Source organism: Actinia tenebrosa, unplaced genomic scaffold, assembly GCF_029948245.1.
Source record: "Actinia tenebrosa isolate PJP-AT-01 unplaced genomic scaffold, QUT_ActTen_1.0 PGA_scaffold6__47_contigs__length_16458017, whole genome shotgun sequence".
Classification (NCBI taxonomy): Eukaryota; Metazoa; Cnidaria; class Anthozoa; order Actiniaria; family Actiniidae; genus Actinia; species Actinia tenebrosa.
The window spans coordinates 16,116,026-16,133,154 of NW_028292583.1; the positions used below are offsets into that span (position 1 = coordinate 16,116,026).

Genomic DNA, 17,129 nt, shown 5'->3' on the forward strand with positions numbered 1-17,129 from the left:
GATCAAAGTCGTTAGTGATATTAGAATCCACGAATCTGGATAGGTCACTCAGTGAAGCCTTAGAAGCAATAATGGAGTCGCTGTCTAACTACACGAAAGAAGGATCGGGTTGGACAGTAGAGGAGGTTGAAGGAATAGAGATAAGTATGGCCAGGTACGTACCCATACGAGGGGGGAGTTACGTACCGCTACCAACGTGGGTAGAAAGGAAGAAGGCTATTGTAAACGTGAAGAATGAAGACAATCGATGCTTTATGTGGGCAATCAGGTCTGCACTGTATCCAGCAGAGAAGGATCCCTGTAGGACAAGTAAGTATCCCACAGATGATTTAGAGTGGGATGGTGTGGAATTTCCCATGCAGTTGATAGACATCCCCATATTTGAGGAAATAAACGATCTAGCAATTAACGTTTACGGAGTCAGAGAGCAGACGATAGTACCGTTAGTTCTGTCAAAAAGTAAAGGAGAGCGCGTACATTTATTCTACCACGGCGGACACTACTCATGGGTTAAACACATTAGCAGACTATTCTACAGACATACTAAGCACAAAGGCAAAAAGTACTTCTGCGGCTGCTGCTTGCTGTCATTTACATCCTTAAATGCCCTAAAGAAACACGATGAGATCTGCCGCGGAGTCGAAGAAGTGGCGCAACGGATCCAGATGCCCACCAACAAAGAGCTTTCATACGCAAACCATCAAAAGCAGATGCAAGTGCCTTACGTGATATATGCAGACTTCGAAGCGTTGATAACTAAGGAAGAGCAGAAACGTGGCGCCACGAATAAGGTAGGATTACACGAGATCTGCTCCTTTGGTTACATAGTAGTCAGATCAGACGGTAAAGCAAACCCTCCTGTGATTTACCGAGGTAAGAACGCAGCTAATGAGTTTCTAGAAGCATTGCGAGAAGAGGAGGGAGAGATTAGAGAACAATTAAGATGTCCAAAGAAGATGGAATTTACCAAAGAGAACCAGGAGGCTTTTAACAAGGCAAAAAAATGCCACATTTGTCAACATACGCTTCTTCAGTTTGGAAGACGAGCCAAGAAAGCGTGGGATGAAGATGGAAAGTATCTAGGAGAAGCTCATTTTAAATGCGGGAAGTATGCTAAGAAAGGTGAGAAGCCGGGAAAGCCCTCCACGCACTGCATTCACTGTCACAAAGCATTTGTTGAGGATTTCTATGTGGATAAGGTTAGGGATCACTGCCACATCACGGGTAAATACAGAGGAGCGGCTCATTGGAAATGCAATATAAACTTCAAAGTAAATCCAGATATGGAGATTCCGGTGTTCTTTCACAACCTCCGCGGTTACGACTCCCATTTGCTACTACAAGGAACAGACGGCTCCGAAGTAAAGTGCATACCCAACAACAAAGAAAGGTACATGTCCGTAACTGTGGGCAAGCTGAAGTTCTTAGACTCGCAGCAGTTCATGGCGGACTCCTTGGCAAACCTCGTAAAGTATAACACCAACTTTCCCATTTCCAGTCAATACGGCGCGGAAAGGAAAGGAGTCTACCCATACGAATACATGGACTCCTGGGATCGATTCAAGGAACCCCTACCACCCAAAGATCGCTTCTACAGCACCCTAAACGAGTCTGGTATAAAGGATGAGGAGTACCAGCATGCGTTAGACGTGTGGGAAAAGTACTCCTGTGAGAACATGGGTGACTACCACGACATCTACCTAAGGTCTGACGTAGTGCTGCTTGCAGATGTTTTCCAAAGCTTCAGAAAGATGGCTATGGAATATTACGGATTGGATCCCGCTAATTTCTACACGGCTCCTGGGCTCAGCTGGAGTGCTTTGTTAAAGAAGACAAATGCGCAGTTGGATCTCCTAACGGAGTACGACATGTATCGGTTTATGGAAGACGGTATTCGTGGCGGCGTATGCGGACCCAGCCGACGTTACGCCCGCGCAAACAATCCCTTAGTAGAGCACGACCCAGAGAAACCAACCACATACATTTACTACCTGGATGCGAATAACCTTTATGGTTGGGCAATGTCACAGTACCTACCTGTGAGAGACTTCGAATGGGATCCAGTGAAGCCGATAGACTTCTACATGCAGGTAGGAAAGGAGGAAGACAAGGGTTACGTTTTAGAAGTGGATCTGGAGTACCCAGAGCGCCTGCACGACGAACACAATGAGTTCCCCTTAGCACCAGAAGCGATAGAGATACCATTTAAGCAGCTAAGTCCGCTGCAAAAGCAAATGTGCCCTGGTTACAAACCGTACAGGAAACTAACTATGAACCTGATGGATAAGAAGAAGTATGTGGTACATTACCGCAACCTGCAGTTCTACGTGCGACACGGAATGCGCGTAGAGAAGATCCACAGAGTCCTAAAATTCACGCAGGAGCCCTGGATGCGCCCCTACATTGACTTTAACACGCAAAAGCGTACCGCAGCGAAAAATGACTTCGAGAAAAATCTCTTCAAACTGATGAACAACAGCGTGTTCGGAAAGACAATGGAGAACATCCGCAAGCGCGTAAGCGTAAAAATAGTCAGCACCAAAGAGGAAGCAGAAGCATACGTGTCACAGCCAGGCTTCGTTAGATACGTAGAAATGCTGAACTTCTACGTGATTCACATGAAAAGGGCAAACCTCTTACTAAACAAGCCCGTTTACACAGGCTTTACGGTGCTGGATCTATCGAAGCTGCTTATGTACGAGTTCTACTACGATAAGCTTAAGCCAAAGTACGGAGACCGCTGTCGCCTCCTGTACACAGACACCGACTCCCTAATTCTAGAAGTGCAAACGGAAGACGTTTACAAAGACTGCCTCCCCGATATAGACGAGTACGACACCAGCGGTTACCCGAAGGAGCACTTCCTTTACTCTGCGAAGAATAAGAAGGTAATTGGGAAGATGAAAGACGAAATGTTAGGAAAACCCATAGTAGAGTACGTGGGTCTGAAACCAAAGATGTACAGCGTGCTAAAGTTAGACGGCGTAGAAAAGAAAGCTAAAGGCGTAAAAAAGTATGTGGTTAAGAAGGACATTACGCACGAGTCCTACCTCAACGTATTACGAACACGCAAGGAACAGCGGCATAAGATGAACAGCCTGCGCAGCTATGGTCATCAGATACATAACGTCACGCAGGAGAAGGTGTCACTGTCTGCATTTGACGGTAAGCGATGGATGTGTGATGACGGAGTGCATACGATAGCATTCGGACATCACACGATAAGCAGTTCTTCTTTGACGAACCCACGCGTGGGACCATCATGAAGATAATACAAGATGGGCTGACCCTTCTTAGCTATCGCACTTCGGATCTGGTAAGTTTCCAAAGACCAATTAGGATCCGTAGCTCTTTTGGATCCTCCTTCTAATTCACCCGGCTCATAGAGATATCGAACCGTGACATTACCTAATTTCTTTTCATGGGGGAAGACCGCCCTCGAACTTCTGATGAAGGACTTGTGTTCCACGTGTTTCTTTTTTATGGCATCCCTGGGTTTCATTCCCGTAGCCCTGGCCACCTCGTTGTTCAAAGCCGCGACGACCTGGGGGAGCCTCTGAGTCCATTCCCTGTTGCGTTTGGAGGGATCTTCCAGCTCTTTCCAATACTGGTACCCAAAGAGACGCTCGGCCAAGGTTTTATTAAATCTTTCGACGATGCTCTGACCCCTGTGGTACTCAGCCTCGGATCTCCTAATCTTAGTGCTGTGGTCTTTCAGGGTCTTAGTAACCACGCCCATGAACTCTGTCCCCGCATCCACTTGCAGCAGCTTAGGCCATTTCAAGACGCGCTTATAAACCCTACCTAGGGCTTCTGCGACTTCCCCAGAATCCTTGCTGGTTATAGGTTCGGCGTCCTTGTATCTGCTTGCGATATCAACTACGGTCAAAGCGTACCTGTAAGTCTTTTTTCTTACCTTATCGTGCGGTAAGAAAAGCAAATCCGCTTGATGAACTTCATTGGGGGTATTTACGGTGAAGCTGGGCCTGGGAATGTACTTGGGCACGGGAAGATAAACCTGCCAGAGGGTTTGTTTTTTCAACCAGTTCTTAGCCGTTTCGTCTGATACCCTGGCCGCGGTCGCGAGTTTCTTGATAGCTGACGCTCCTCTCCAATAGCCTTCCGGCCCATAGTAAATCCTTTTAAGTTTGTCCTCTACGCGGCCCATTATATGAATTCCAAAACAAGATTGATCTTACGTCCGTTAAAATCCACCGTCTTTCCGTCCACTTTAATGGTGATGTTTATGCTTTCTACCAAATTAGATAAGTCATAGCTCAAAGAAATGGGAGTGTATTCTACTGGGTCAAATGGATTACCTTGGGGCAGAAACTTGGACATAAGAGAAGACTTTTCTCCATTGTTGTAACTATGGACCAAGTCGCAATAGACTTCGTAAGAGGATGCGACTTTCCATTTCACATCATATGTACTGCCGCTATTTATCGTGGTACTAGTAAGGCCCAGGAGTTCTACCAATGAACTGCCCTTTAGATTGGCGCTTCCACTATTTTTCTTGAGTTTCATTTCATGGGGTAATCCTGTGGTAAGAGTGTATCCATGCTTCGCTAGCTCCTTAGCCAGTGTTATTGGGGTGTAATGGGAATCTGGTATTTTTGGTTTGGTGCCGGAAGTTCCGATGACAAAGCCATTAATTAAATTATGCCAAGAATTGTACAAAGAGCAACTAACCAACCGAGCCCTTTCCGCGCGGATGGGAGGATTCAGATAAGTAGTAAAGTTATTCTTGTCGCTTTCCAAGAAGACGATCATTATATTAGATACGCCAAGGCCACGCCTCCCGCCAGCCCTGCGACTCCTACGAAGACCAGCTCACTATCTTTTTGTTTCTTAGAAGGCTGGTAGTAATTCTTGAACTGAGGCTTTTTTAACGCCACTGTGGGATGCGCTTGCGCATAAAGTTTGAAGGCGTAGTCTGTGTTTTCGAAGTTCTTATCCGCCTGCATCTTGTCTTGGTAATTCTTATCCAACCAATCCCTGTAAGCTTGTCTTTTTTCATTCCAAGCCGCAACGTCCCTTTGATATTTCTCCAGCGCTAAGTCGTGTCTCTTTCTTTCGGCGGCACCGCTTTTGTCGCCTCTAACTAATCTATCCAAATATTGACCACCATAATTAGCCCCTGTAAATGCTAAAGCTGCAATGACTCCACCTGCGATTAAACTAGCCATTTATACATTAGGTAGGTACTTTTCCTTCCGTAGGTAATCCTTTACCATGATAGCCCCGCCAACGGCAGCGGTCATCTTAGCAAAATTAGCGAAGCTCTTGCTTGGGTCTTCAGTAAAGTCTTCTTTGAGCACTTTCTTACCTACCCAACCAATACCCGCAACGATGGAAGTAATGATAGCTGCCTCTTCAACAGTTTTCAACAACGCGGTTGACATTATATTACAAAGCGAGAAGGAAAATCTAGGTCGCCACGGGTGATAAATCTACTCCATTTCAGGGATCTTACTCTTTTTCGTCTCTACAGGTGCGTGATATGTTGGCGGCACATGCACGGCCTCCCACTTTACTTCTGGCTTCATATTCCACCATTGTAAGTAAAGGCTGCCCGCTGCTATAGCAATTCCTAACGCACCAATGACGTACCCAGGATTAATGGAGGATTCCTTTTCGTCCTCCACCTTTTCCACCTTCTTTGCTTTGTTCTTCTTATTCATCTCCGCGAGCTTCTTTCCCGCGGCAACTCTGCCTGCAGATTTAGGCTTGGTAATCTTCTGCTCCTCCTGAGGTTGTTCTTCGGTACCACTCATCTTATACTAAGGGACTTGAAGGACTTGACAAGTAACTTGATGACGACTTGACAATGACTTGGCAATGACTTGACAACGACTTGACTAAGTACTTGAGAATGACTTAAGGACGACTTGACTAAGTACTTGAGGTGACTTGACAACGACTTGACTAAGTACTTGAGGCGACTTGATCAGGTACCTCAGCAAGTGCTGCCTGAAAGACCTTTTCAACTTCTCTACCCTTTTTGAAGTCCTTCCAAGATGTTCCTAAGGAACCTAGTACCTCCTTCAAGTCGACATGCTGAGCTACGTGCAAAGCCGCAGAGGCGACTGCCATTAACTTACCGCACTTCAAAGACAACCACCCACAGGTTATCTTAAGTTCTTGGGATATGACATAGTCATCTCTTATGTCCTTCTGTAGTTGCTCCACGTCGTCTATGGGCAGTGCAAGTCCAAGCAATTTAGTTGCAAGTCGGATAGCGGAGTCTGCGACGGCGTCCGTGGTCTTACTTGCAAGGGCGGCCTCGTACCTCTTATGGAACTTCTTAACCTCCTCTTCTGACAACTTATTAACCTGCTCATGGGTAAGTTCCTTGCCTATCATTTCTTTGCACTTCCCAGATGACACAAGGATGTTAAGTTGTTCCTTGAGGTTACTTTCGTCTAACTGCGTGGGGACTTCATCTAAGAGCTGCTCAATCTCCATATACATTAACGTTATACGGAAACCTCAAAGAGAAAATCATTTTGGAATGTTGGTGCGTCTTTAAATGCCGCATGTATTCGTGCAGCTGTTCCTTGCTTATCTCGCCGCCGTAGTCGCTTAAGATGGTTTCCAGGTCAGACTTACTTGGAGTATAAAATACTACGAGAGAGCCTATGTTTTCCCTAAAGGGCTTAGAGACACTGGTAAGCTGCTGCGAGAGCAACCAAACGCTGATATTGTCATGCCTACCGCTAAAGGCGAGTTTAACGAGCTCGGAAGTGCGTCTTTTTACGTCGTCCCCACAGGCAATGTCATCCAATATGAGCAAGGTTTGCGTATCTTTAGGGAATTGTTTGTGCCAGAACTTAAGATGGCTGGATAACTCGTTAGGATCTAAGATATCTACGAAGAAGTCGTCATCTTTCACTCCTATGCCTTCCCAGGTGCGGTTATTCACGTAGGTGGGGCATAATAGTACTATGTAGTCGAAGCGGTATCTAAAGGGTCCTAATAGCTGCTCCACGATGAACTGGGTCTTTCCGCAGCCGGTGGGTCCTACTATCAGAACGTTACAAGGCATGTGATCTGGGTTCATATATAGATGGACCCAGTGGAAGCAGTAAGAAGGATTGCCGCCGACGCAAAAGATAAAAGAGATACCATAGAAATGCAAAGGGAGGAGATAGCCCGGTTAAAAGAGCGCGTACAGGAATTGTATGATGAAATGTGTGGTCTGAAGCGCGCGGAACGGTTTGGCGCGCTTTTGACAATGGCGACGTGGGCTAAGGAGTCCATTAAGGACTTCATTCGGTATCCCCCATAGATATATGGACTGCATTACGTGCGAACTACCTGCTGACTGCATAATCCCTCCCAAAACACCGATACCCAAACCGTGTAAAAAATACACCTGCCGCCACTGTAATAAGGTATTCTCTGAAGAAGACTTCGTTGGACATTGGTGTCCCGCGGATACTAAAGCACGAAGGACTTTAGACGACGCTCGAGAAGAGTAAGAGGTCGCAAAGAAGATCTTACTAAGCCCCAGCAAGAGGAATTAGCATAGGTCTTTCTTTTTTATTGTTATTTTGTTAAATGCTGCAAAGAAGATCTTACTAAGCCCCAGCAAGAGGAATTAGCATAGGTCTTTCTTTTTTATTGTTATTTTGTTAAATGCTGCAAAGAAGATCTTACTAAGCCCCAGCAAGAGGAATTAGCATAGGTCTTTCTTTTTTATTGTTATTTTGTTAAATGCTGCAAAGAGGTCTCAAGCAAGGGCCTATTTTTTATTGTTATTTTGTTAAATCGAAGAATGGTTAACATGATTATCCTTTTGCTGGTTTCAACGATGAGAAAGAATGATACCTCATCTTTTAATGGGGGCTTAACAAAATAACAAGAAATAATAGATCCTATCCTAAAACCCTCTTACAGGGTTTAACAATTTAACAATAAAAAATAAGGTATATATAATGAAGTGCGTGCAATGTGATAGAGCTTTTAGTAGCAAGCAGCGACTGCAATACCATCTTTCCAAGAAAGTCTGTCAGAAGACCATCAGCACTGTTTGCGGTGACTGCGGTAAGGAACTGTCCACAGTACAGGCCCTACGATATCACCGCGAGCATAGAGTCTGCCTTAAAGGTCATTGCCACCGATGCGATGAACCCCTCTTCGAAGAAAACTGGCATAAATACCGCTGCCGACGTTACCACCTCGAAGAAGTCGTCTGTGAAACCCACGGCGATTTAGCAGAGCGATGTTGCCCCCTTGAAACCAGCCGGGCTTTAGTGCTGCGTAAAAAAGAAATAGATCAAGATTTCGTATGCTTTGACGACTACGAAGGAGTAAGATGGGAGAACCGAGAACACTGGGACGGCATCTGCGATAAATGTGGTTGTCAACGCAGCGGTCAACATATTTGGTGTTGCCTGTACGAAGGTCCCAAGCCTTTAGACCATTACCTTGCAATACGAAAAGAATGGTCTAATATATGATGTTACCTTACATCGCAGCGTTCACAGGAGGAGCTTTGATTACGATATCGACTAATTACATGTCAGAAAAAATGAGGTCCGACGTAGCAGACCAATACCTAGAAGCTCATGAGGACGACTACTAATCACACAATGGATTAACCTCCGCCTTTCTTTCAACGTCGAACTTCCATCGACCGTTGACTTTACCATAGCTACGTATGTGAGTGTACTCTTCGCCTTGCAGTACGTACCGTACGCAGTCAGGAGCCCATAAACTGTACTCTTGGCTGCCGTCTAAGAGGACCAACCTTAAGCGGTTAATGTCCTCGAAGACGACGTAATTTTTTATTTTGTATGCGATGCCAGGTATTAATTCGCGCCAGTGAGTTTGTTCAACTATCATTATATCTATGAAATATTTTTTGGTGCGTTTGTAGTGTCTCCTGCGATTTGAAAGCCTTAACACACCAAGGGCAAGGTATGCGAATGCCGTCGACGTAACGGTCGATTTCCCTGCATATTAAATCGTAATCGTTGCAAACCATCGTAAGATAACCATTCATTTCATATTGCGTCAATACCGCTTTTTGTTTGTCGGACAATACGCCGTTACCCTTTGGCGTCTTCAGTTCCAGACATAACCCATTGTATTTTTTATGTGCATTAAGAACTAAGATGTCGGGTTGACCTGCCTGGTAGCCCTTTTGCCAGCACGTTATCCTTTTACTGGCGGTATCTTGCAATTCCCCGAGTCCAGGTGCTAATAACAGTGTAGGGTGAAACCGGCGTACGTAATCGATGACCTTCTTATGTAAGTCAAACTCATTCTCGATCTTGAAGACCAACTTATTTGGACCATCCAACGAGTACTTTCCCGTCTTCCTTAACGTAGGTAGGACATCCTCGAAGACCCAATCTTGAAATGCCTCTGCTGTCGGTAGCTTGGAGCTAAATATTAACTGATACAAACCAGATTCCGTCACGTACAGGGATTGTGGGTGTGAACCAGAAGGGAGGCGATTCACCTCTATTCTAAATTCACTAAGCCTCTTCTTATGCTTATCCCGCACGTGGACTTTAATAGCATCTTTGGTGTCTGCGTAACCTAATGCCTTTGCTACCTCTTTCGCCTTAAAGTACAGCTTGTCGCTTTGCACTAGGCATTGCAGTTTAGTTTCGTTGTTTTCGAATACGCGAAGCATATTATACGTAAGGGATATTTTTATCCTCAGTCATCCTAGTACGCAACACTTTTTAGCTGATTCATTTCCACGCTTAGCTGCGCGTCTGAGACTACGAAAATGTATGCATTTATCTTAGTAGTGTCGCTGGCATGTTTGGTGCGCTTGATCTCCAACGTAATACCGTCCTGGGTATTTACCAGCCGCAATCCCTGACCATGTAGGTCTTCGTCGTTCGTCGTGCGCATGTCGATCCACAGCGCATACTTATCCTTAAAGAATTCCTTTGGGTCAATTTGGTCGCCAAACTTACGCGCGACTTCCCGGTACATATCCGCGGGCTTTATCCCTTGTGAGTAAACCTTATTAGGCACTCCGTTGATGCTAACACCTACGTTGGTAATGTTAGGATTAAAGAATGCCTCAGAGTCACGCAATCCTGCCGTGTATGTCTTTGCGAACAGCAACATTATCCCTGTAAGGCTGCGCCTGGGAAGGTTAATGCTTTGGTTGATGACCTCTTCGACGTTGTTCGTAAAGCTGAACGTCTTGTACATCACGACGTGATCGTAAAGGAAAGCCTTCCCGGCGCTGTATTCCATGCCAGCGCTACGTGCTAAGTCTTCGCTGTATACCGTTTCATACTGCAGCTCTAAGTTAGTAACGGAGTATGGGTGGACGGCTGAGGAACTTACGTCCTTTCCCTGTAGGATGTTCGTAGTGTCTGCTAGGGTTACTTCGAACTGCAGCTCGCTTAGCTGCCTTGGGTAGTATGCACCGTGGTTCGCGATAACTTCGAAATCTAATGGAACGACATATTTAGTACCATAAGCCGTCTTTATTTCGTCTTCTCCTGAGGCGCCAGAGGTTGCGCTTCTTACCTTGCGTATGGCATCACTGGCGATTCCCTGCTCTATCCTTTGCGCGCGGTCAAATGCAGTCAACCATAAGTCTTTGTACGTGGTATACAAATCATACCTGTTCAAGTCCAGCAAGGATTCCCCGGCGAACTTTACACGCATTTTGGAAACGAGGTTTCTGCCCGCATTATTGACGACGTAACGCGCGTCTGCGGTATCTGGCTGTATTGCTAGGTTAAACCTTAGCGCTAGGGTGCCAGGAACCAACACTAGGTTATCCGTTAGGCGGGGCACGCCTACGTACAGGGTTTCCCCTGGCTTAGCGCTGCTGGGGGTAAAGGTAACCCGGTGAAAGGTGCGTTCTGCTTTCAGTCCGCCAACCTGCTTAGGTAATACGTTGGGGTTTAACTTTGAGCTTATCATATATAATGGAAGTAGAAGGAACGGATCTTGACCCCACCACCGAAGAAGGTCAAGTAGACATTAACGACGAAGAATACGACGCATGGACTAAAGGCGCGGAAACCGACCCCCTAATCTACGACATGGCTCTAGAAAACACGTACGGTAATAGATGGAAAAGCTTCAAGGCAGCCTTGAATCGCATGTGGCAATCAAAAAACCACGGCAGCCCCGTCCCTGAGTACTTGGAGCTTCAAAACATAGAGCAGCCTGGGGCAGCCGCGCGGGAAACTGTAGAGTGGGCAACGCAAGAGCTAACGCAGCGCTATTCCCACTTCGATGCTGACGACGTAAGGCTCACAGAACGCGGAAACAAAGTCCTCATAAGCGTCCAAGACTTGAGATTTCCTGACAAAGACCGCTGGACGAAACCGCAACCCCTTTTCGACGACAATGGTGAAGTTAGGGGTGACGTGGCAAGATTAAAAGGCTTTCAACTAGCTACCCGAAGCGCGTTAGAAAGGTTGGAAACCCTAAATGAAAGGGTTGCGTTAGAAAAACGCGTCAAGGGACTGCAAGAAACGTTGGAGGAAAGGGAAGCAGATTACATGCGACAAAACCAACTACTCCTTGATGCTCAAAAGAGAGAACTTAACGATAAAAACCAAAGAATAATAGAAATGAGAGAACAAAGAGATGATGCTGAACGTCGAATGAACCAGGCTGAAAAGGCATTCGATCTCGCCCTGCAAGACCTAAACATAAGCAAGGAAGAAGCTAAAAACTTGCATATCACCATAGCTGGCTCTTTGGAGGAACGGCGGCAGTTGGTTGCCGAAATCAACACTAAAGAGGAGCAAATCCGGCAAAGAGATCAGGCTATTGAAGACCTGGAGGGGCAAATAGAGCGGCAGCAGGAAATAATCGATGACCAAACTCGCCCCGAAGAGGAGAGGGAAGCAGCTCAAAAGGAAGTGGAGGCCCTCGAAATACGCCTTGCGGAATTGCGGGCTCAAAAGGAAAACCTGGAAAAAGAGTTGGGGCTTACCACCAAGGAAAAGGTAAAAAGAGCCCTTTTGAAGTATGGTATTCCGCTGGCGTTTGCGGTTGCTATTTCGAGCGTAGTAGGGGTTATCCTATCCGCGCTTAAGGCTACAGGCGCAGGCGTAAAGAAATTAGGCAATGGGCTGGCGGACTTGGGAAAAAAGATGGCAGCCGGTCTTCCTGGGCTGCTGGGTTCGGTTGTTTCCTTGGCACTTAGGGCCGGCGGCGAACTGTTGAAGTTCGTGGGCAATAACATTTGGATCTTGGTTGTCGCTATTGGAGTGGTACTCCTGAAGAAGATTCAGGGTTAATCTTATCTGGGTACGTTACTGGGGGCTTATCCTTGTCGGGTACCCGAGGCGTTCTCGGCTTGGGATAAGTAAAGATAGTATTCGCGCCGCCTCGATAATGCGGGACTAACGGCAGCACGCTCATGGTGCTAATGGGTTTGTGGTTCCAGGCGGCATCGTCGTTTTTATACACACCATTTATCACTACATAACCAAAGTTTGATCCGTCGCTGGTAACGTCGTCAGGAAACACCTGCAGCTTAGCATACTTACAGTTAACTACCACGTGAAACGTAACTGGTGTTAGGTTTTCACCGCTAAACTTGTTTGGCTCCATCGAAAAGTGAGCTACTCTCCTATTGCTCGAGGAAGTTCGATAGGGAGTTAAAGGCTCGTTATTCTCATCAACAAGCCTAAACCCCACGTTTGCGCTTACCAACGTACCAACGTTAATGGTGCAAACGACTAACGCAGGACCTCCAACTTCAACCCACATCCCCACATCGAACCACTCATGTTTGTTGTAACTCTCTGACCCTAGGTAGTGGAGGTAACGCATTTCGCTTAAATGTGGATTCATATATTTAAAGGCTAAGCACCGTAAGAGTGCTAATTGTCATGTGATTATAAGCCTTATTTCTCTGATCTTCTATGCTATTTATGCAAACGCTCCCGGTGTCGTCTACGCGTATCTGCAGCTTTACCTCCCCATGGCAATCGGCAACCATGTGTAAAGTCCAAACCGATAAATTTTCAGCGCTACTCGTCGGTGGTTCTGCGGAAAAGTGTGCTGGCTCCCTGTTGTTCGTCTTCGCGCGCATTGGCTGTAGTGCGCCGTTAACATCGCAAAATCGAAACCCAATGTTAGCATGACTCGCGGAGCCGAGGCAAATGCTACAAAGGATTAATTTCTTCCCTGAGTAGTTCAAATTCACGGACATGCCCGTGACATCAACCCAAGATGCTTGGGTGTATTTTTTCTCGCCTGTGTAAGTCGTATAAACGCAATCTACTCCAGCTACGTAGGGGTTGTTCATCGCCATATATAATAACTCAGACCAACACCCGCGGCTGCTAAGCCGGCTTTTAGTAAGTTATGGTCGTATTCCTCGGGTATCGTAGGCATAACATGGGCCTTCTTCGATGGTTTCTTAACTACGGGTAGCTTCGCTTCGTGTGACTTTTTTGGCTTCTCTACGAAGTGAGGAATGTTCCTAAGAGTGTCAGAGTTCACGTCGTTCACCCCAAACTTCATATCCTTAGTAGCTCGCTGCAGCTTGTTGTTATAACCCACAACGGAATTGGTGTTAATAACTAAATTACTTGGCATTAACCAACAACCAGGCGACAAAGCGTAATCCAGTCGCACTTTAGACTGCTGCACCGCTAATTGATATCTCTGCACCGACTTGGATATGTTGTTCTCTATTATTGCAGACTCAAATAAAGTTAGGAATTCTTGTTGCGTTTCCTGTGAAGCGCCTTGGGATCCAACAATGGGGTTGCGGGTATTTACCTGCGCTCCCAGGATGCAGTACACGAATGCTTCAATGCTACGGTTAATCCTGGCTAGGTTCCTTAAACCTTTTCCTTTCATTAACACGAACGGATCCCAAGTGCCGGGGTAGTTTGTTTGAATTCTAGTAATTAATGAATTATTGCCCTTATCACCACCCATATCGCTAAACTCCAACTCATCACTTGGATATTCCTGATGCCCATAATCGGCTGGCTTCTCACCGTTGGCACCCCAAACGTAAACGATGCCAAGGCCATGCGTCTTACCCTCTTTGTAACGAAAGTCTCTTTGCTGTGGTTTGAACTCATTAATTAACCTTTCTAGGGCTGCGGCGTTATATCGATTATTCATTGGATTAAATGCCTTATCTCCCGGTAAAGGTACGTTAAGCTCCTTCAATAACCTCCTTACCGTAAAGGCAACGTGAAACCGCATGATCGGAACGTGAAACATATCCGCGGCAACGCCACAACCTTTAGTGGCAGCCCAAATAGCAAAGTTTAACTGCTGCGGCCAATATCGCATATTGGGTCCTGCTAACCATTCCCTGGCCTCTTTACCCGACGTATGCTTTAACATCGTATCCCCATAGATATTCCTTACTACTACATCAAATGATTGTCTACCCACTGAAATCTTCAGGAACGTTACCATCGTTTCAAAGTCGTTTACACCACCTTCAGCATCGTAAAATGGGTAATCTTCCGTGGTTAACAATAAGTTTCTAGGAAAATTGGGTGCTTTATGCACGGGTGCCTCCTTCGTTATTGGCAAATGCTGTGCCTTTTTCCTCTCCTCATGCGGCTCCAAGTCTGTATTGCTGTACATTCTGGAGCCTTTATAGTAAATCCCATCGGGTCTTCTTTCGAACTTACTAGGGTCTGCATGCGGAAACATCTTCCTAAATGCTCTCCAGTTGGCATAATCCCTGTTGTCGTGATGTGGCTGCTCCTCAATATCATTCCCAAAAGCGTCGTACATTAGTATATATAATGGATGTTATACCATCAGCGCCTCCACTTTATCCTGAACTTCCTAAGGAACCTAACGAATTAAACGCTGAAAACTTTCGTCTGAATAAAGCGAACTTAATCCTGGCTTACTTGGAAGGGCAGACAAAACACTATGAAAAAGTTAGAAAAAAGTACGTCAGAGCCCGGAGTACGCTACATAAGATTTCGATAACTTCAGGGTCCATATCTGTTGTGTTAACGGGCTCCGGCGTTGCTACTTCGCTTACTGGGCCGGGAATAATTGTTGGAGTTCCTTTGGCCGGCGTTGGGGCAGCCTGTGGTATTATTTCGGCTGTTGCTACGGGCATTATGAAACAGTTGTCAAGCAAAATATCCAAGCATGACACGACAATAGCTCTGTCAAGGGCTAAAGTAAATACGATCACTGACCTTGTCTCAAAGGCTTTGCGCGACAGAAAGATAGACGACGTAGAATTCTCGCTTATCTTAGCCGAAGAGGAAAAGTACGAGAAATTAAAGTCGGGCATAAGGAATAAAAAAACAGTCGTAAAAGATCTTTCCGAGGAATCTCGCAAAAAGATCTACCAAGAAGCGAAAGAAGAGCTTCAAAGAAAGCTTGCTCAGTAAACATCTGCTTTGAAAAGAGCGTGACAGGATTTCGTTTACATATCGAACGACAGTCTGGAAATTACGCGTAATCTTATGGCATAAGATTTATACCATAATACACGGCATGACCTTATTTAGTAAATTATTACGCGTAATATAAATTATTTAGCGAATTATTACGCGTAATATAAATTATTTGCATGACCTTATTTAGCGAATTATTACGCGTAATTTCTCATCTTATGCCATAAGATTCGCTATCTTCTTGGAATCCATCCTAACAGGGGGTGGTTGGGGTCGATTTCGTGAAATATTTCGTAGATTACGTCAGGGTAATAAGGAATATCCTTATCCAGCCGACAAAACATCCACTCGGCTTTTGTCATATCAGAAACCTCGGGAATAGACTTCCCGGTAATTTCAGACAAAAGATAGGGAATAGCTTTGTAATATTTCCCTAGTTTTAATTTTTTCAATGTCTTCCGTAGACTTTGTGGGGTTGGCTCTTCTAAGTGGTTCATAATTCTTTCCATTACTTCGTCGTCTAAATATACCGGCCGATGACCTTGAATGTGACTCATCCAGTCTCTGAAGTATTTTATTCTTTTGTATGGGGTCTTCTTACGGCCTCCATTAGCGTAATACTGCTCTTTGGTAGCATTTGGTACGGCATTACGAATATTCTTACCACATTCGTAACACTGTGCTGACGTGTCGTCTTCTATTTGCATTTTCTTGTCACAACAAATATACTTATTTGGTTTAGTAGGTACAAACTTGGGTTTCAAGCACTTTACACAGAAATCATAAACAAACTCTTTACATTCTTCGCACTCCATATATAGACTAACATATTTGCGCTGTTGCCCCCAACCACACTTGGAGTGGGGGGTCGTCCGTAGGTGGATTTTTGACACGGGTCTTGCCCGTGTTGAGATTGCGCTGGAACCCCCATTCCCTATACTACTCAGCCACCCCATTCATCGCCCCTGAACCATATTCATTCGCTTCAGCACTTTTATAGTTTTGATTCTCTGTCTTCCATCAGATCTTTAAGCCTCAGTAACATTATTTTCTTGACCTCTTGGATTCCTGTCCTCAGCTCTGTCTCCTTATCATTTTCGACCCTTCTTTTCAGGCCACTGATTATGGCGTCCTTGTTTTCACGTGCACAGATGACGAAAGGAAATCCAAACTTTGCGCGATAACTTTGATTTAATGAGTCAATAATACTGGCTTCTTGTTCAGTAAGGTTCCCGAGTCCTGCTTTAGCTTGTTCTTGCTTGGATTCAGCTGTTAACTCATTTGTTTTTGCATGGCGTCCGGCGAGATCAGGATGACATCGGAGGATCCCCTCTCTACCGCATGTTGGCAAAGCGTCGATAAACTCACTCATGGCAAAGTAAAGCTTGTCTATGCCGTCAAATGGTCGCATTGAACTCACAGAAGCAGCACAGAGCGGAGTCATCTCCACAACATTACCAAATCGTTCTATGAAAGCCTCTTGAGGGAGCCTATTAACTTCATCAATACTCGTTCTGGCCGCCATTTTCAGTTCCCAGTTGTTCCCACAGGAAGCCCAAGAACATATTTTACTCAAGTCTATAAAATAGAAAAAGAGTAAAAGAAAAAATACTATGTATGGTCCTAACCAGCCATCACATCATCGCGAGTACTGTAAAATTCTGAACTATTTAAAAAGGAAAGAAAAAAGTTAAAAGTTAAAGTTAAACATTTATATGCATATGATTATCATAACTTAGCGTATACGTAACGGTAGTCTAATTAACATAAATTAACATA

General features: G+C 45.2%; 1 protein-coding gene across 1 annotated transcript; it reads right to left on the reverse strand.

Moving 5' to 3' along the window:
* Positions 1–16,325: 16,325 nt before the first annotated feature.
* LOC148906210 (2-oxo-4-hydroxy-4-carboxy-5-ureidoimidazoline decarboxylase-like) lies at positions 16,326–16,940 on the reverse strand. The gene has a single exon (XM_089039357.1). It carries the CDS (start codon positions 16,873–16,875, stop codon positions 16,345–16,347), a length of 531 nt encoding a protein of 176 aa, XP_088895483.1. The 5' UTR covers positions 16,876–16,940; the 3' UTR covers positions 16,326–16,344.
* Between the last annotated feature and the right edge of the window lie 189 nt (positions 16,941–17,129).